The 21,799-nt window shown below is 43.6% G+C and overlaps 1 protein-coding gene across 1 annotated transcript in view; it reads right to left on the reverse strand.

Annotated features, from left to right (window-relative positions):
- LOC132391808 (alcohol dehydrogenase class-3) overlaps window positions 1-21,799 on the reverse strand; it is a 29,547-nt gene that overhangs the window by 3,234 nt on the left and 4,514 nt on the right. The window contains exons 2-8 of the mRNA XM_059965444.1: window positions 16,295-16,396; window positions 14,443-14,584; window positions 13,034-13,121; window positions 12,001-12,220; window positions 6,688-6,948; window positions 5,245-5,380; window positions 359-497 (exon numbers count right to left, since the gene is read on the reverse strand). Of these exons, the coding sequence (XP_059821427.1) occupies window positions 359-497; window positions 5,245-5,380; window positions 6,688-6,948; window positions 12,001-12,220; window positions 13,034-13,121; window positions 14,443-14,584; window positions 16,295-16,396 (1,088 nt within the window). The remainder of the gene's footprint in view (window positions 1-358; window positions 498-5,244; window positions 5,381-6,687; window positions 6,949-12,000; window positions 12,221-13,033; window positions 13,122-14,442; window positions 14,585-16,294; window positions 16,397-21,799) is intronic.

Here is a 21,799-nt window from a genome sequence, read left to right on the forward strand (position 1 = left end):
AGCTTTTCTTCACAGTTCCATAGCTTTGTACGCATCCAAGTGTGGAGGTGGGGTGCTGATGTAGAGACTACATGTCAGCTCTCACATATGCACACTAGATTTTTTAGCTCAGGACCTTGGACCATCTAGTCAGAAGTGAGCTTCCCAGAGCCACACCTATTATTTTAGCAAAACTCTTCTCAGGCTTCCAACCGCGTACAGGTATTAATTTTAACCGACATTTTGATGACAAACTCTGCCATTTTCATCAGGTTAAAATCGATACCTGTACCTGCCTGGAAACCAAAGAGTATTCTTCATATACACCAGGAAAGCAAGCGATCCCTTTTCATTTCAATAAGTTTTTTAAAAAAATTACCTCTTGCCAGATCGCATCAGTTCAAAGCTCTCATTGATCTGCTTAAATGGAAGAGTGGAAGTCACAAACTCGTCCACCTTTATTTTCTTATCCAGGTACTCTTTCACCAATTTGGGGATGCTCTCTACACTCTTCCATCCTGTGTAACACAAGGACAGACGGATCAACATCAACACTGATAGCAATACACTCCCTCCTGAAGACTGCAAGTGGATGAAGGTGTAATTCAAATTGAAAAACAAATCTGAAACAAGGGTATAATCTGCAGAGCTGTGGTGAAGAGTCAATAATACCCAGTAATATTCATGAATGAGATTCCATTACTTTTCTGTTCAGTCCAATTAATTCATAAATACTGATAAACTATATTTATATTTACAGCCAGCATTTTATCCATCTTTTAGACACTTTGCAGAAGCGTCTTTGAAAATTGTTTCTTTCACTGGTCTGTCAGCCCCCATAATCAAAGAGCTCACCCACCTCAGACGTTTTCTCTTCCCTTTTCCGATTGGGCAGAAGATACAAAAGCCTGAAAGTAGACTCAAGGACAGTTTCTACCCTGCCATCGCTATGCTCTTGCACGTCTGTCTTCCTGCACCATACTTACTCTGCACCTTTTACAGATTATTCTGCATTGCTATTCTTTTACCTTGCTCTATCTCAATGCACTGAGTAAATACTTCAGATGTAAGAAGAGGGTGCAGTGCAAGACAGCTTTTCACTGCATCTTGGTACGTATGACAATAATAAACCAATACATTAGGAAGATTTGCTTACAGGAACTCTGACCAGTCCTTGGAGTTCTGAGCAGGAATTGGATACACCAGAGCAGTAACAGAGACTACAGCCTTCAGAGTTGTGGAGACTGAGAGCAAACTATCCAGCCTTGCATTCATTGCAACGAACACCAGAAACACCTTCCTGAAATACCGTGGCATCTCTCTTCCATCAATTGCGGGAAAGTGCCTCAAAGATCATCCTTAGATGCTTGGTGTTCAACATCCTTCCAGAAAGCCAGTGTGGTTTTTAAACAGGCCGTAGTACAGTGGACATGATCTTCTTACTGAGGCAGCTCCAAGAAAAATGTGTTGAGCAACAGATTAGTCTCTATGTCACATTTGTTGATTTAACCAAAGCAGATAGTCATACTTTATTGATCCTGAGGGAAATTGGGTTTCGTTACAGCTGGACCAACCAAGAATAGTGTAGAAATATAGCAATATCAACCATAAATAATTAAATAATGATGTTAATTATGCCAAGTGGAAATAAGTCCAGGACCAGCCTATTGGCTCAGGGTGTCTTACACTCCGAGGGAGGAGTTGTAAAGTTTGATGGCCACAGGCAGGAATGACTTCCTGTGACGATCAGTGTTACATCTCGGTGGAATGAGTCTCTGGCTGAACGTACTCCTGTGCCTAACCAGTACATTATGGAGTGGATGGGAGTCATTGTCCAAGATGGCATGCAACTTGGACAGCATCCCCATCAGAGAACATCAGAGAACATTTGACGCTGTTGGTAGAGATGGCCTGTGGAAGCTCCTACCAAAATTCTGTTGCCCCACCATGCCTAACCAACATCATCCATCAGTTCCACGAAGTCAAGGAAGGCCGTATCAACGTGTGTGGTGAGTTGTCAGACCCATTTCCCATCAGCAACAGCGTAAAACAGGGCTGTGTTTTAGCTCCTACTCTGTTTGGACTATTCTTCACTGCTGTTCTTCACATCAGACCTGAAGTCAGGGGTCTTCCTACAAACGAGTGTTGATGGCAGGCTCCTCAACCTCGCAAGACTGAGGGGAAAAACAAAAGTCAGGGACATTGTGGCACATGAGCTACAGTTTGCTGATGACTGTCACTGGTTGCCCACTATCTCGAAGACTTACAGGAGATCACCAGTCGCTTTGGCAGTGCAGCCAAAAGCTTCGGACTGATAATCAGCCTGAAAAAGACAGAAGTTTTGTACTAACCAGCTCCTGGCTCAAGCTACGAAGAACCAACTGTCCTCACTGATGACACTCGTCTCAATGCTGTCAACAAGTTTTGCTACCTGGGCAGCACAATAACATCCTCAGCTTCTCTGGATGGAGAGATTGAGTCAAGAACCAGAAAAGCCTGTTCTGCCTTTGGTCAGCTGAAAGATCGAGTTTGGTCACAGAACATCAAGTTGGCCACCAAGTGCAAGGTATACAGGGCCATTGACATATCAGCCTTGCTATACGGATGTGAGATGTGGTGCCCATATCAAAGTCACTTACGCCAGCTTGACCAACTGCAGCAGTGTCACCTACGTTCTCTGACGAAGATCACCTGGCTAGACAAGGTCTCCAATACCGAGGTCCTCTCTCGAGCTGGAATGCCAGCAGTTTCAACCTTGGTGATGTCAGCCCAACTGTGCTGGGCAGGACATGTTGTCAGAATGCCTAACAGATCACTGCCCAAGGACATCTTGTCCGGCCAACTGTCCAGTGGTACCCGAAAACGAGGAGCCCAGCAACTACGGTACAAGGATGTTCTGCACGGGAGCCTCAAGAAAGCTGACATTGCTCCATCAACACGGCAGGATCTGGCTCAAGATCGCTCACAGTGGAGGGACGCCATCAGAAAAGGTGTGGACGCTGCTGAGAACAAGCTCAACGAGGCAACAGAGGAAAGGAACAGGAAGTGCCACAACAGAGCTTCTGCCCCTGCTGCCCCTCCAGGTCTCACCTGCCAGGTATGTGGCAAGCAGTGCCTGTCAAGGATCGGCCTGTACAGCCACTGCAGGACACACATATCAAACCCCACTAATTGACTGAAAGGAACCATCATCATCCTATGGGATGGATAGCCAGAGAGGTGAAGAGTAGGGACTCGAACCATTCAGAAAACTCCTGCAAAGGACAATAGGGAAAGTCTCTATAGAAAATCCTGAAAGAAGTCTCTTGAGAGACATCTCCAATCCCTCAATGTTACAGAGTGTATAGGTAAGCAGTAGAATCTGATAGGAGCGAGGGAAGAATAAAATGGAAGTGTATAGGATTGGTGTGAATGGCTGGCACAGACCCAGCAGGTTGAGGGGCCACTTTCTCAACCCAGTGACTCTACGATAAGCAATACAAGCAGAGTTGTAACAGGTTATTGATTAGCTACAGAGTAAAAACAACCAAACTGTTATACAAAATATGAAGCTACAAATTAAAGGATCGTCCTGATCAATGTTACTACTGAGTACCAGCTTGATACAACTGATGTCTCCAGTTCCAGCCATAGCTGTAGTACAGATGAAGTCCTGCCCCTCAGTGCCACCATATACAAATGTTACAGAAACATAGAAAACCTACAGCACAATACAGGCCCTTTGGCCCACAAAGCTGTGCTGAACACGTCCTTACTTTAGAACTGCCTAGGCTTAAACACAGCCGTTTATTTTTCTAAGCTCCATGTACCTATCCAGGAGCTCCTCAAAAGACCCTATCATTTCCGCCTCCACCATCAGCCCATTCCACGCACTCACCACACTGCGTAAAAAACTTACCCTGACATCTCCTCTGTACCTACTTCCAAGCACCTTAAAACTATGCCCTTTTGTGCTAGCCATTTCAGCCCTGGGAAAAAGCCTCTGACTATCCACACAATCAATGCCTCTCATTATCTTGTACACCTCTATCAGGTCACCTCTCATCCTCCGTCGCTCCAAGGAGAAAAGGCCAAGTTCACTCAACCTATTCTCATAAGGCATGCTCCCCAATCCAGGCAGCATCCTTGTAAATCTCCTCTGCACCCTTTCTATGGTTTCCACATCCTTCTTGTAGTGAAGCAACCAGAAATGAGCACAGTACTCCAAGTGGGGTCTGACCAGGGTCCTATATAGCTGCAACATTACCTCTCGGCTCTTAAACTCAATCCCACAGTTGATGAAGGCCATTGCACCGTATGCCTTCTTAACCACAGAGTCAACCTGCACAGCAGCTTTGAGTGTCCTATGGACTTGGACCCAAAATCCCACTGATCTTCCACACTAAGAGTCTTACCATTAATGCTATATCTGTCATTATATTTGACCTACTAAAATGAACCACCTCACACTTCTCTGGGTTGAACTCTATCTGCCACTTCTCAGTCCTGTTTTGCACCCTATCAATGTTAAATAAATGGTGGAGTTTCTTTCGGATAAAATCAGAACAACATGGTTAGAAATTAACACAAGAGTCTGGAGAATTTTAAGCACATTACTACTCAAATCATTCATACTGCATCCATGTTTGTTCATTCCTGTCAGTTAATCTCAATACCACTGTAGCAGGCCAAAGCAAAATCCGAGGTGCAAGATTCTGCCCTAATTTGGGAAGGTCCCACCAACTGTTCTCATTTACCTGCACTCATGGAATTGGCACTAACAAGGAACTTCTTGCAGAGCATGGTGCATACATGGACTGAGCTGCCAGACAACTGGCTGAGGCAAGTGCTTAAATGACGTTCAAAAGATATTTTGGTAGGCAGGTAGGTACATGGATAGCAGGGGTTTAGAGGGACATAAGCCAAACATGGGCGAGTGAGACGAGCTTAGAGGGTAGTTTAGGGGGTACTTTAGTCAGCATGGATGAGTTGGGCCATACTGTATTACTACATGACTCTGTAACTACTGGAAATGGTGAGGAATTAAAGCCAGGAGCTGTGACTAATCAGACAAAGTAAATGCTCAGTGCTGGGTCTCGGACTTCATGCCCATTCCTCATTCTCTCCTGCAGAAACATACGCACTTTCTGAAACTGGAGCATTACTAAATGGGAGCCTACCACTTTCAGAAGGGAAGGACAGTTCCCAACTCAAAGGGCCAGAATAGAGCAAGGTCCAGTCAGTCTATAATTGAGGACAGTGAGAGTCACAATGCACAGGTGTTACCTCCAAACGCAGTTCCTTTCCAGACACGACCAGTCACCAGCTGGAAGGGACGTGTTGCAATTTCCTGGCCTGCAGATGCTACGCCAATGATGACACTGGTTCCCCAGCCCTTGTGGCAGGCCTCCAGGGCAGCTCTCTGTAAAATTATTTTGGAGGGCAAGTTAAAGGTGACAAAGAGGGTGGAAGAGACAAACAGGAAGCAATACAACTTAGAGGTCACAGGGATAGTTTATTGTAAATGACAAGATTTAGCAACAATAGTGACAACTTCCATTTAGAAAGCATCTTTGGGTCTTGGAGCTTTTTCAGGGGCAAATCCAACCCAATTACATACCAAGTCAATCAGAGTAGGTGGTCAAAAGCTTGGTTAGAGAGGAAGGTATTAAGATACATCTTAAAACAGAGACAGTGGTACATCAATGGAGGGAATTCTAGAGGTAAGGGGTCTTGGCAGCTGCCAGTGATAGAACAATTAAAATCTCAAGTAGTCCTGAAAAGGCTCAGCAACACACAAAATGCTGTTAGGCTCTGATTTTCAAATGTTTCCAGGGATCACCCACATCCCTCTTTGCAAACTTATCCAGTATAACAACATTGTGCTCTGCTGTTTCCAGCCTACCAATCATTTCCGAACATCGTCCCTCATAAGCACCCTTCCCTTTGGTTGTCATGGGCTTAGGCTTTGCAATACCCCAAAACCTCACTGCTTTCCTCTCATTTCTCTAATATGCTCCACAAGAACCACCTAACTCTTTGCAAAGTTTTGGATCAATGGGCCCTACTATTCCTTGAAGAAGCTCAGCATCAAAGTTTGCTTGCCAGCTCTGTTGCAAAACATCTTGTGACAATTAATAGATCAACTTGGATTTATATAAAGTCCCCTTTTAACTCTATTGAGATTGGAGATTTTATAAATTTAAGTTTATTGAAATGCATCAAAGAGTGCCTAAAACATTGCAGGAGGCAGGACTTTCCAAAACTAAACCTAAACGATTGAAAAAGTGTTATGACTGACAACTATTTTGGTCACTGATCTGAAACATCAACTCCTTTCCTCTCTTCGAAGATGCTGCCCGACCTACTGACTATATCCAGCATTATATCTTGTATTTCCTGTATCTGCAGCTTTGTATTTTATACAACTCCAGCTGAAACTTCCACAGCCAAGTGTTAGAGGTTTTTAATGAAACAGGGAGATTAAGGATTATGGAACGAGGGCAAGTTATTGAAAATAACAAACAGCAATGATATCACCATTGCAGAACAGAGCTGATGGGTAGAATAGACTCTTTCCTCAGAGAGAGGAATGATTTTTTTGAAAAATACCTATTCATCCAGTGACTTAAAATAAATCAACGCTAATTCTGCTCAGGTACAAAGCAAGTTCTTTTCTTTAGCAATCATGATTAGACAAGGGTAGATAATGAATGGTCTCTCACTTACCATAGTAACAACATTGCCAATACACTCAAAAGAATAGTCCACTCCCCCATCAGTTAGTTCTACCAAAACTTCCTGAATAGGTTTGTTATGATCCTTGGGGTTCACACATTCCGTCGCACCAAACTCCATAGCCTTTGCAAACTTGCTCTTGTTGACATCGACGCCAATGATCCGGGTGGCGCCTGCAACCTTGCATCCCATGATGGTTGCGAGACCCACTCCGCCAAGTCCAAACACAGCACAGGTGGAGCCCGGTTCGACCTGCGATTTGGGAGCACAAACAGTCAGCCGGGCAAACAGAGACAAGTTCAGCCAGGATTCCAATACATCCCTGGAACAAACAGCCCTTCTCAGTGAAATTCACTTCAGGTAATCACAAGAGCATAAAGCAAACGAAAGAACTATAGGCCACTCGGCCCTTCATGGTTGATCCATCACCTCCACATTACAGTCTTGCATTATCTCCTTATTGCTTGAATCCTTGTGTATACAAAATACTATTAATGTCCAAATTGAATATACAGGGGCTCCCTGAGTTACAAATAACCTGACTTACAGAAATCCGAGTTTACACAAATCCTTTCATGAATTTTAAAGTGTTTTTCAAGCGAATAGTAATAAAGTATTTCAAGGCATTCATTATTATCTGGATGCAATATATATTCTATTAGTTTAATTAGGGCTGCTCATTTAGCTGACGCAGCACAAGGTTTAAAAAAGTGTTCAGGGCCTTTTGGCATGGCAACTGGCTTCAATCACTCAGCAAAGACCTATATAAAGAAGTGAGGTGTAAGTGAGCGGCCATTGTGGGAGGGGTCAGTGTTGGAGGTGGTCAGGCTTAGGTGAAGACTGGTGGAGGATCTAAATAAGTTTCTGCTAAACTTTTGTCCCCCTCTTTCCTTGTGTGCTAAGAATGGATCCAGTGTAAGTAGTATGTTAATATTGTGTGAAATGTGGTAACACAGTCTCCCTAATAATGACACCTGCACAAAGTGCATCGAGCTGCAGCTCCCTAGAGACCATGTTAAGGAACTAGAGCTGCAACTGGATGACCTTCGGCTCATACAGGAGAATAAGGAATGACAAATGGGTGTGACTGTAGATCACAAGTAGCAGGAAGCAGGTACCTGGGTGACTGTCAGGAAAGGGAAAGGGAGTAGGCAGCCAGTGCAGAGTATCCATGTGGCCATTCCCCTCAATAATAAGTGTAATGCTCTGGTTAAGGACACGTTTTATTGTATTTCTACTGTACACTGTTAGGCATTTTATTATAGCAGTTTTCTGCAAACACTTCTGTTAGCAAGCTTCGTGGACTAGTTTTTTGGTTTCAGTTGGGATAAGGAGCCATTTGCTCAACTTAAGAATGCTGTGTCAGCCAATCCAGTTTGTCTTGGAAACATGTTATAACATTCCATCCAGTGGGATGCCTTGGAATATTTGAAACTGGGGCAGGATCAGATTTCTTAAGAACAGTAGACTGGCTTTGGGTTTTCTGGGAGAAAGTGTGGAGAAGACAAGACATGACACTTAGAGGATTCCACCTGAAGGGGAGACTCCACTGCAAGGAGTGCTTTGTGCAGACAAATGGTTCTGAGGAGGAAGTGCCAGTTGGTTTGTGACGTTCTTCGATGGAAGTTTGAACTTTGGCTGGTAATGAGACTTCAGCACCATGAGTAAACTGATACACCCAACTACTGCAGAAATGAGCTCCAATGTTTATGTGCACACTCAGACTGGTTTAACTGTAACGGGCCCTTATCTTTAATTTTATGCCTGTGTAAGGACTTATTTCCTGGCAAGTGATAACTTTGCATGGGGCAGTATTTACACAGCATTCACCACAATTTTTGTTCCCTCATCAGAACATTCCAACTTTCCCATTTGGTTGAACCCGACCCTAGACGTGTGTTGCTTACTGTTACCCATGAGATGCTGAATCATGTGGCCGTTGGGCAGAGTTAGCTAAAGAGCCAAGTTTGTTACGAGCCCCACTTAGAAGGTTACACAAGTATACCACTTTGGATACTGTTGATGGGGGGGGGGGGGGGGGGGGGAGGGGAGAACAACGTAGCAGTGGGAAGCTGCAGCAACTGGGACTCTGGCTCTGGCTCCATGTCTCAGAAGGGGAGTTGTGGGGAAGAAGAGGATAGCATTAGTGATAGAGGATTCCATAATTAGAAGAGCAGATGGGAGATTTTGTGGACATGAAACACCAGGATGGTATGTTGCCTTCCGGGTGCCAGGGTCAGAGATATCTTAGGTTGTGTCCACAGCATTATAAAGAGGGAGGGTGAGCAGCCAGAGGTCCTGGTACATATTGGCAGCAATAACGTAGGTAGGAAAAGGGAAGAGGTCCTGAAGAGAGAATATTAAGAATCAGACAGGAAGCTGTAAAAGCAGGATGTCCAGGGACTCTCTAGACTGCAGGCCTGTGTCACATGCCCGAGGGGGGTAAGAATAGGTGATTTGGCAGACAGGTATGTGGCTGAGAAATTGGTGATGGGGGCAGAGTTTCAGATTTCTGTCATTGGGATTTCTTCTGGGAAAGGTATGACCTATCTAAAATGGACGAGTTACACCTGAACTCAAGGGTTTCAGATATCCTTGAGAGCAGTTTTGCTAGAGTTGTAGGAGAGCAGTTAAACTAATTTGGTAGGGGGATGGGAACCAGAGTGGTCAGGCTGATGATGGGGCAGTTGATTTACAAACAGAGGCAATGTGCAGTGACACTGCGGAAAGACAGGCAGATAAGGCAAAATTGCAGTCGGTGGGATGAGCTAAAAGTGTAACAAGGGTCCAAAAGGCTGATGAATGCTGGATTGAAGTATTATATTTCAATGCACGCTGAATACGGAATAAGGTAGATGATCTTGTAGTGCAGTTAGAGATGGGCAGGTGTGATGTTGTGGGCATCAGTGAGATGCAGCCGAAAAAAGATCATAGTTGGGAGCTTAACATCCAAGGACACACACTGTATTGAAAGGACAGGCAGGTTGGCAGAGGGTACGGAGTGGCTCTGTTGGTAAAAAAGATTAAGTCAAATCCTTAGAAATAGGTGATACAAGATCAGAAGATGTAAAATCCTTATGGGTAGATTTATTAAACTGCAATGGTAAAAAGACCCTGATGAGGGTTACTGATTACAAAGAGGGATACAAAAGGCTTAGAAAAAGGCCAGGTTTGAAGATTGGTGGAGGGGCAGATAGCATTGAGGAAGCAGGGTGCCTCGACAGATTGGGAGAATGGATAAAGAAATGCTAGATGGAATATAGTGTAGGGAACTGCATGGTCTTGGACTTTGCAAGAAGTAATAAATCATGGACTAATTTCTAAATGGGGAGAAGATTCAAAAATGAAAGGTGCAAAAGGACTTGAGAGTGCTGTGCAGGATTCCCTAAAGGTTAACTTGCAGGTCGATTCGGCGTAAGGAAGGGAAATGCGATGTTAGCTTTCATTTCAAGAAGACTAGAATACAAAAGCAAGGAGATAATGCTGAAGCTTTGAAAGGCATTAGTCACACCACACTTGGGAGTATTGTGAGCAGTTTGGGGCCATTTGTCGAAGATGTGCTTACATTGAAGAAAATCCAGAGGAGATTCACAAGAATGAACCCAAATGAAAGGGTCTCCCCAATGATCTCCATCCTGGCACTTAGCCTTGCTAGCATAACAAGTGCTACACCTGTCCCTACACTACCTCCCTCACTACTATTTAGGGCCCAAACAGAATCAGAATCAGGTTTATTATCACCGGCATGTGTCGTGAAATTTGTTAACTTAGCAGCAGCAGTTCAATGCAATACATAACATAAAAGAAAATAATAATATTAATAATGAATAATCCATTACAGTATATGTATATTGAATAGATTAAAAATCGTACAAAAAACCAGAAATATATCTTAAAAAGTGAGGTGGTGTTCAAGGGTTCAATGTCCGTTTAGGAATTGGATGGCAGAGGGGAAGAAGCTGTTCCTGAATCACTGAGTGTGTGCCTTCAGGCTTCTGTACCTCCTAATTGATAGTAACAGTGAGAAAAGGGCATGCCCTGGGTGCCGGAGGTACTTCCAGGTGAGGCGGCAATTCACCATGTGTCTGTTGGGGTCATCAATTGTATCCGGTGCTCCCAGTATGGTTTCTTGTATATTGGTGAGACCCAACATAGATTGGGAGACCGCTTCGCTGAGCACGATCTCCCAGTGACCACCCACTTTAATTCTACTTCCCGTTCCCACATATCCACCCAGGGATTCCTCTATTGTCATGATGAGGCCACGCTCAGGTTGGAGGAGCATCACCTTAGATTCCACCTAGGTAGCCTCCAATCTGGAGGCATGGACATCACTTTTTCGAATTTCTAGTAATGCCACCCCCCCCACTCCCCATTCCCCCCTCTCACTTCATCTTCCTGCCTGCCCATCACCTCCCTCTGGTGCTCCTCTCCCCTTTTTCTTTCTTCCATGGCCTTCTGTCCTCTATCAGATTTCCCCTTCTCCAGCCCTGTATCTCTTTTACCAACCAAATTCCCAGGTCTTTACTTCACCCCTCCCCTCCCAGTTTCACCTATCACCTCGTGTTTCTCCCTCCCCCTCCCCACCCTTTTACTCTGACTCATCTTTTTTCTCCAGTCTTGCCAAAGGGTCTCGACCCAAAACATCGACTGTACTCTTTTCCATAGATGCTGCCTGTCCTCCTAAGTTCCTCCGGCATTTCCAGAGTCTGCAGATTTTCTCTTGCTTGTGAAAGGGTTAACATGTATTGTGCAAGTTTTCTCTGTTTCTATATGCTTGATGGCTCTGGGCTTGTACTTGCTGGATTTTAGAAGAATTAGAGGGAATCTGATTGAACTCTATGGAATATTGAAAGGTCTAGATAGAGTGGATGTGGAGATGTTTCTTGTAGTGGGGGAGTGTAGGACCAAAGGGCACAGCCTGAGAATAAAGGAATGTCCATTTGGAACAGAGATGAGGAGAAATTTCTTTAGCCAGAGGGTGGTAAATCACGAGAGGAAGTTTCTACATTCTGGACTTTCTAGCCTGAAGAAATAGTCTCTCAAAGTCCAAGTGATTTCTCATTCTTCAAAGGTCCACTCAGTATAAACCAACTCCACTCGCTCTCTCCTCGTAGGACAACGCCCCTACCCAATGAATCAATCCGATGAAGGCTCACGATGTCCATCGTCTTTGATACAAACTATATATGGCAACAAGTCCAGTCCAATTTCAGCAATAGCTCTTTTTTTGCGCCAGGATAGAAGCAATTCAGTAACATTGGCTTGAAGATAGGGAAAGTTAAAAACTTTATATAAAAATACCTTGGCTGTGTTGAGTGCGGCTCCATAGCCGGTGGAAATACCACAGCCTAGCAGACAAACTTTATCTAGTGGAGCTGCGTCATCTATCTTTGCCAGAGAAATGTCTGCAACAACTGTGTATTCAGAGAAGGTACTGGTCCCCATGTAGTGGTAAAGCTGCTGGCCTTTACAGGTGAATCTGCTGGTCTTATCTGGCATCAGACCCCGGCCTTGGGTTACCCTAATGAGACACAGATTCCACCAAGAAAAAAAGTCATTAATTTTACTACCAATAACCTATAGAATGATAGGACAATGAAATATTCAGCAATAAAAGCTATCAATTTCACTAATATATATTCACTGTTTCTATACACTTGGAGAAACAAAGTACTCACCAGAATTTGCATATAGATTTCTTTAATGAATTTCTCTAAGACATGATTACACCCATCATTTGAAAAGAAATCCTTAACAAAGTAATATTTTGAGGAGAGAAGAACAGAAGGATTTATCTTTAGGATGCGATAACATCATACAGCACAAACACAGGTGTTCCAGCCCAAATGGGCCATGCCAACTAAGATGTCCTTCTAAGTTGGTCCCACTTGCCTGCTTTTGACTCATTTCTTCTAAGCCTTTCCTATTCACATACCTGTCTCTTTTTATTTTTAAGTCTTTATTGTACAGAGACTCCATAGTAACATAAAGAGAGTGGGGGTTTGTTTAGAGCAGGGGTTCCCAACCTTTTTAATGTCATGGACTAATACCACAAGGCAAGGGGTCCTTGGGCCCCAGGTTGGGAACTGCTGGTTTAGAGCACATACAGCAGACCTGACCACTTGTGCCAAAGAACTATTAGTGGAGACTGTCCCTTGGATCAGACCACTCATTCAATTAGGGATAACCACGAAGTGTGCCATAGTTATAAGCAATCTCAGAGGTAGATGTTAATACTCAAATGGTGTTGCTGGTGCAGAAACATTTCAAATCACCATGATAAACCAAGATATTTCAGTCTCGTGAGTAGAATGATTAAGAACAATGAGTCTACCTGATCTTCTGGCAGAGATTGGTCTTGGGATTCAGGCAAAACTTGCATTCCCCACACTGCGGTATGTACAGAGGAATCACTCGATCACCTTATAAACAAGAGGACAGTACATCAGACAAAATGAAAGCTTTCAGCTCTTCCATCTAGCACAGAAGCGATGGGCTTCAGAAAGGTATTCTTTTCTTCATTATTCCACACTGCATTCCAGGAGTGTCAGAAATAAGAACAGGAGAAGGCTATTCAGCCCCTCTGGTCTAAACTACTATTCAATTGTTATGGCTGCACAATGTCTGAACTTCATCCAACAGTCTAGATTGTACCTCCATCTAATGCAAATGTAATCAACCTTAGTTTACTGAATTCCAATTGGCTTTGGTTAAACTAACAGTATTCAACTCAACTATAGCTTGCTAATTTCTATTGTACCAAAAGAACCTTCTCCCTTATCGCCCAAATGTCCTGGTTCCAGACTGTAGACTCAGGTGGACCATAAAGCACTCATGATAATGATCAATGAGCTACAAGACAAAAGAGAGAAAGCAGAATATATCAAGATTCCCACTATCCAGGCCGTGCCTCCTCCTTGCTACTATCATTGGGCAGGAGGTACAGGAGCCTTAGGTCCCTCATCACCAGGTTCAGGAGCAGCTATTACCTTACAAGCATCAGGCTCTTGAAACGGCTTGGATAACTTCATTCACCGTTACTCTGAACTGATTCTACGACCTAAGACTAACCTTCAAGGACTCATGTACTCAGTATTATTTTTATTTGCATAGTTTGTCTTCTTTTTCATATTGACTGTCTGTTCCTCTTTTTCTGTTATGTATAGTTTTTCATAAAATTCTATTGCATCTCTTCATTTCCCTGTAAAAGCCTGCAAGAAAATGAACCTGAAGGTCGTATATACTGAACATACTTTTTATAATAAACTTACTTGAACTTTGAAATGGTTGGCAACTGGGAGGTGCAAATGGAGTTGGCAGGCAGAGAACACGTGCTCGACATAGCTGTCTCTCAGACCACTCCAATGTAAAGGAAGCCACATCGGCAGTACCAGATGCAACAAATAAGGCTAGAGGAAGGGATGTTTAGGACTCTATGGGGGTGAGGGAGGAGGTATAGCGGTCAGTGTAGACCACAGTAAATATTCAGTAGGGAGAAAACAAAACTGGGCAGAACACCCGGTACAACTCACCTACATTTCTTTGAAATACAGTTTTTGGATCTTGTACACATACTTGAGACAGGAATGTTAACACCTCATCCAACATCCCAGCACTCCGTCAGCAATGCAACCTTCTCCAATGCAGCCATATTCAACCCCACCATTGACTAAACACACAGAAATATTTTGCAACCTATATTCATTTTGGAGAGATTTTAAAGCTTCCTTTGTAGTTCTTTACCTGCTTTGAAGGAGGTCACTCCTTCTCCAACACTCTCCACAATGCCAGCTCCTTCATGGCCAAGAATAACTGGGAAGAGCCCCTCTGGATCAGAACCACTCAGGGTGTAAGAATCGGTGTGGCAGACACCAGTGGCCACAATCTGACAGGTAAACATCACAACTTCATTAAACAGGAAACAATCTCAACCTTTCATATTAACAACCAGTCAGTGTTTTGCAAGCACTAAGACAAAATGAACCAACAAGAAATATATTTTCATGAAGTGGAGAAACCATTGCCAGGGAGTTTTGGGGATAAATGTCATGGAACAGGGAGCAATCAAATACAGTGAAATTACAAGGCATGGTAGAAGTTTGGAACTTTGTCCTGCAGGTTAGTCAACCCAAAGTCACTTATTAATATTAAATGAATGGTTATCAAAGATCTGTCTACACCTGGTTGTTTAGGGTTAAAGGGAAACACTGGGATTCCAAAGGTTACTTTCTGACTTTACAAATCATTATTCAGACATCAGCAGGAGTTCTGCCTGCTTCTCTGGTCACCATACAGAATGTGACAGCAGCAGAGGAAACAGTGGAGACCCACCAGAATATTCCCTGGAATGGGGAATTTCAGTTAGGGAGATACTAGAGAGATTGGATCTGTTTTCTCTTGAGTGGAGAAAGTTGAGAGGACAGGATTGTGATATATAAAATTATGAGGTGTGCAGATAAGGTAGACTGCAGGAAATTTAACCCCCACATCAAAGGTGGATAAAACTACAGGACACTGATTTAGGGCAGGGAGCAAAAGGTTTAGGAATGAGCTGAGAGATTTCCAGCCAAAGAGTGGGAAGTACCTGGAGTCCATTACTCAAAGAGGGAATGGCGCAAGCAACACAGTAGAGATGTTTAATAGACTTTCAGGTAGACAGACCCATGAATATGGAGGAAATAGCAGACAGGAGAAAATTAATTTAATTAGGCATTTTTGGCACAGTCATTATGGATCAAAGGGCCTGTCCCTGTGCTCTACTGTTCTGTCTCTGTTAAGACACCCAACAGTCCAAAGTTTAGTTCATTATCATAAACACAAATATATACAGGTGCAATGAAAAACTTATTTGCAACAGAGGTGCTGAACATCAGAACTGACAATAGCTCTATTTGTTTGCCCAATGCATGAATGTTAAACACAAAACTAATTTTCACAGTTATTTAAAGTATAATGAGGATACAAGTCTAAGGAAACAGACAGATGGAAAGTTTGGGCTGTGGCCACTTTGACATAGTTCGAAAGTTGGAGAAGTAAAGCATTTTCCCCACAGCCCTGGAAAAACTTTCCTTTTCAAATGTGTAACATACCCAGTTAGGTTCCTATCAGACTTCTTGTTAAATGCATTCCAGAGCCTTGCGGTACATTGAGTAGAACTTGTGCCTCATGGCTCCAGCAACCTCGATCTGAACCTGTGCCACCTGAGCGGAGTCTGCAAGCTCATCCTGTGACTTTGTGGATTGCCCTCCATATCCAAAAATGTGCTAGTTGGTGGTTTAATGTGTCACTCTAAATCACCCCTGGTGTAGGTGTGTGGTGGATTCTCAGGGTAGTTCAGGAGATGTGGAGAGAATAAAGTGGGATTAGTGTAAATCGGCACTTGATAGTTGGCATGGACTCAATGGCTCAAAGGGCCTGTTTCCATGCTGCAAGACTATGCATCTAGTTTATCAAGTTAAAACAAACAACTCCATTCATCAGAAGAGCTCCAGCGTACGGTGATTTATTGGAAGCAGTGATTTTAACGTAATGAATTTGGAAATGAAGCAAACTCCTGGGTGTTTGAAGCCTACAGTGGTCAGGATTTATTCCATACCTGGATTCGAACTTCATGAGCTTTTGGGGGAGCAACTTCTACTTCCTCAATAGAAAGGGGCTTTCCAGCTTCCCAGGCAACAGCAGCTCTGCATTTGATAACCTGTCAAAACAAAAGGTTTCAGTGAATAACAGCAAAAGATGGCAGCCAGGAGGGGCGATCGCCTTCATATCAGAGACCAGATGTTCAGAAAGCAGCTCAAGCTAAGATTAGAGAACACAGAAGCAGCACCACACAGGAACAAGTCCTTCGACCCACCATGACGACAAACCAATCCCACCTGCCCTCACAGGGTCATTATTCCTCTACCTGTTCATGAGTCCATCTAATTGCCAGTTAAATGCTGATTCTGCATCTACTTCCCCTGACAGCATATTCCAGGCACCCTCAACTTAAAAAAAAATTTGCCCCGTCAATCTCCTTTAAGCGTTCCTCTGCTCACCTTACACCTATGCTCTCTAGTATTTGATTTGATTTTCTACCCTAGAGAAATAATTCAGACCACCTAACCTACCAACATAGCTGATATACATGCTTCTACCAGGTCACCCCTCAGCCTGGAACTCTTCCTTTCTTTCAATCACCCCCCACCACCTCTGAAGATGCCAAAGGTCGAGGTGGAAGTGATAGATGGAAAAAGTAAAGGGCTGAAGGAGAAGGAATCCAATAGGAGAGGAGAGTGGACTACAAGAGAAAGGGAAGAAGAGGCACCAGAGGGGGGTGATAGGCAGGTGAGGAGAAGAGAAGGAGTAAGAGGTAAGCCAGAATGGGGAACAAGAAAGAAGAGAGGGAGTTGACTATCCCCAAACCCCTATACATAGAACTTAGCATTTTTCTTTGCAAGTAGATCCTTAATCTCCTGAACTATTGACCACAGTCAGTATGGATAAGCAGCAACACCTCCATCATGGCTATTCTCAACACGGGTGCACTACAAGGTTACATCCTCAACCCCCTACTCTACTCCCTATACACTCATGACCTTGTGGGCAGATTCTGCTCCACCTCTAGCTCCAAGTTTGCAGATGATCCCACCACAGTGGGCCAAACCTGAAATAACCAGGAGATGAGAACCAAGTGACATGGTGCCATGACAAGAACCTTTCCACCTTTCCCTCAATGTCAGCAAACAAAAAAACAAACCGCCGGAAGTACACACAATCTGCTTTACATCAACCGTGATGAGACAGAGGGTTGAAACCTTCAAGTTTCTTGGAGTGAATATCCAATAGCCTGTCTTGTTCCAACCATGAGCAAAGAATGCTCACCAGCACCTCTTCTTCCTCTGGAGGCTGAAGAAATCTAGCATCACCCCTTAGTGTTTTTTTTAAATTGATGCACCATAGGAAGCATCCTATCCGAAGGTATCAAGGCTGGGTACAGCAATTGCTCTGCCCACGACCACAAGAAACTACTGAGAGTTGTGGGCACAGCTCAGCACATCACGGAAACTATTCTCCAGCCCATGGACTCTTGACTACACTTCTCACTGCCTCAGTGGAGCAGCCAACATAACCAAAGTTCCACCCAACACTGGACTCTTCCCCTCCCACTGGGCAGACTTTTATATCTTTAAAAGCCCGAAAGCTCATGCTACCAGGCTCAAGATAGCTTCCACCCTGGTGCTAAAAGACAACTGGATGGTTCCCTAGTACCAGAAAATGGACCCTTAACATCACTTCATTTTTTAATTGTACCGTGGTACGTGTGACAGTAATAAACCAACTCTGACTGTGGAATAAGTGAAGCTAAACACCGGGACTGGACAGAAGATACAGATAGCACATTTATTGACCAAAGGTTGAGGATGACTGGATTTTTCAAGCTGTGGACCCATTGGGCCAGAGGGCCTGCAAGCCCGTGCTGTATTGCTCTATGAAATAGATACCTTCACTTACAATGCGTTAATTTTCCTCACGTTTCTCTTTCAATGTATCCATGAACTTTTGGAGAGGCTTTTACACAGGCCCAGTCCCTCAGCAACCACAGCAGGACTTAACTGTGGTTGTTTCCCCAACAGCCTCTGAATTGGCTACACTAAGCCTCAGCCCCTCAGCTCGTACTCCTACACCCTGGAATACGCCAGCTGACAGTATTCACTCTTGAACATCTGACACTGCAAGGCAAACACATTTCAGGCAGATCAAGGCGCATCTCTCACTGACAAAACAATATTTGATTTATGTTTCATTCCCACTGTGGCAGGTCTTCACAGGCTGCAGACAGCAGCTAGAAGTTTATCTGCTTGATGTCTTCCATCATCCTCTTTTGTACCTTTATTTAACAGCATAACAGATAAATAAAAAGTATTAAATTTTAGATAATGAATTAGCACCTCAGCACAAATTTTGCACTCAAGTCTCAAACCCTGTCCTTCTGACTCAACTGTAGGCTACCTTTTGAATTAGAGCTGGTGTCCTAAAAATCCACATCCCTTATTGATAAACATTGAAGGTTAAATTTTGTGGCAGAGGGGTAGAGAGCTAGGCTGGAGATGCCAGGAAGAAGGACAACAGGCCAATCAAAGAAGACAGAGTCAAAGTCAAGCTTACCATTATATGCATGTGCATATTTATGCTCCGATGCAATTAAAAAACAACTTACAGTGGCATCACAGGTTCTTAGCAGTATTCACAAGAAAAACAAAAAAAAACAGAAATTATACATCTTTTTTACAAGATCACAATTAGGACAAAAAATGTCAATTTTATTTCAAAGTGATCAGAGTGGTGGTAGTTTGTGAGATATTCAAGATAAATTGTCTCTTCAGAAGATGTAGCTGAGATCCAAGGATAAGCTGCATGCTGGGTTGCCAATTCCATATTTAATTAAATAAGCAAATAAAGAACTAAACTTTGAATTGTTCCTCTGGCTGATGAAGAGGGTCACGGCTTGCTGGCTACAGATGGTGCAAGCTGAATGGTGTTGTGCCAAAAGTATAAAGTCTACAAGGTATGTACACTAAAATCACAAACTGTCTGTCATAACTATTCCTTGAACAACAGAATGATAAAAATGTAATTTCTGAACTTGTCTCTGAATGTACTATGGTTACTCAACAGATTTAGAGTTGTATAGCAGGCCCTTCGGCCCACCGTGTACCTGCTGACCCTCATGCCTACCAACAGTAATCCAGCTTGCCTGTGTTAGTCTGTATCCTTCTACACCTTGCCCGACCAGATGCCCTTCGAATGTTGCTACTGTTCCTGCCTCCTCCCATCTCCCCGGCAGCTCTTTTTCAAATAACTGCTCTGTGTGAAGAAAATTAACCCATCAAATCCTCTTTAAACCTCTTCCCTCTGTTTCGGCACAACTACCACAGGGCAACTGACTCTCCACCCTATCACTGAATCTCATAATTTTATATACCTCCATCATGTCATCTCTCTGCCTCCATCACTCCAGGGAAAGCAGGCCCAGCCTATCCAATCTGTTTATAACTCAATCCTCTAATTCACAGCAATACCCTGGTGACTCATTTCTCCAATTTGATTCCATGCTTCTTGTAGTGTGGTGACCAGATGTGTCCTGACCAGTTCTTAAAAACTATAGTAGAAGCAAAGATGACAATGACCATCAGAAGTCAGTGAGAGAAACAATCCCACATTGTCACTTGTTAAAATGACATCCCCTTCTCTCAATTTCCCACCCTGCCACTTGTTAAAATGCCAAGCATTTCTCTCAGTTCTTCCATTTCCACCGCACCTGCTGTCAGGATGAGGCTTTTCATTCCAGAACTAATGAGATGCCCTCCTCCTTTAAAGAAAGGAGCTTTCCTTCCTCCACCATCAATGCTGCCCTCGCCCACATCTCTTGCATTTCGTACACGCCTGCCCTCACCCCTTCCTCCTGCCACCCCACCAGGGATAGGGTTCCTCTTGTCCTCACCTATCACCCCACTAGTCTCTGCGTCCAGCATATAATCCTCTGTGATGAGAAAATCCGCAAATGCTGGAAATCCAGAGCAACACACACAAAACATTGGAGGAACTCAACAGGCCAGGCAGCATCTATGGAAAAAAGTAAACAGACATTGCTTTGGGCCAAGACCTTTCATCAGGGCTGATAATTCTCTGTAACTTCTGCCATCTCCAATGGGATCCCACCCAGGGGCATATCGATGGAAAATAGCACCAATGGCAAGCATTGAAATTGCGCCCCTGTCCAAAAATCTGACACCCATCTTTTAGATAACTTTACCATAGTATCAGCTCAAAAATACAAATCAAGCATTAATCTTTTAATTAACAAATTATGGCACTACATAAAAATTATAACTGCACCTTCCTTGCTTTCACTGATGCAAATTGGTCTATGATGTGATTAAAGTCCGTTTTTTCAGTTTCTTCTCTTTCTACACTCAGCAGAGCAAGATCACAGAGTCTGCCTTGACCCATGGAGGCTCTCAAATATGGAAGTACTAGTTTTAACTTGCTGAAGCTGGTGATGGAAACTGCGATGGTTAGCATTATCTGAATAGCAATGCAAAGATTTGGGAAGACACTCTCATCTCCATACTGAACAGTAATTCAAGAAGCTCTTCAGGTCTTGATATTTTCATGTTGACCTGCCTTGATAGCAACATTCTGCAATCCAAAATTTCTTTATATAGCTGCTGTTCATCAACATCAGAGCTGTACAATTCACCCAAATTTTCGCACTTCTTCTTTAGTCAGGGGTGGTAAGTCAATTATAAGTGGCTAATACATTCAATTTCATTTCTAAAAGGGTTTATCTAATGGATTTAATTTTAAACCCACAGCACATATATTCCTCGCATGAATATAGTGATAAGTCAATTATAAGTGAATAGCATCATAACATTTTAAGTAACCTTTCGATATTAAACACACAGCACATATTTTCCTCGTATGAACATATAAAATCATTGCAGCACACCAATATCGCTGAATCAGCGGGAATTCGTTGTTACCCTGCAACAAAACGGTCCCATCAAGGGGTGATGGGAGACAGTGATACTCAAAGGGGGTTCCTTATGTCCAGTCTATTCCGCAATTTAGTTTTCATGGCTCTCAGCACTTGCTTCTGTCTCGCTTGCTCACTTTTTTTCCACTTAAGAAACCCTTTGAGTTTGTTTTTAAGTGCAGGGTGCTTCGACTCAAGATGCCGAAGCCGTTTTGAGGGCTTCAATACCTCATTTAGACAGCCTCCGGGCCCGAACTCCAGCTTTCCGCCCGCCCACCGCTAGATGCCTTGGCCAGGTGTGGCTGGTCATGGTGGGTGGTGGGGTGAGAGGACAAGGTAAGGGCCGGTGGTGCCTGTACCGGGGCCATGGCAGTCACAGTCCAGAGAGAGCGACTGACCGAGCGAGGAGTGCAACAGGGCATGTGCCCGCCCCCCTTGTAGGTAGGTAGAATCTATCGGCCGACAAAAGTTTGGCTCAAGGAATGACTTTCAGTAGATCGCAGCAAGGTAGCTGCTCTGCTACTTTTGAAACCCTGAGCCTCAATTAGGTCGTCTGTGAATATTTTAGCACTGGGTTCC

Source organism: Hypanus sabinus, chromosome 3 (assembly GCF_030144855.1).
Source record: "Hypanus sabinus isolate sHypSab1 chromosome 3, sHypSab1.hap1, whole genome shotgun sequence".
Classification (NCBI taxonomy): domain Eukaryota; kingdom Metazoa; phylum Chordata; class Chondrichthyes; order Myliobatiformes; family Dasyatidae; genus Hypanus; species Hypanus sabinus.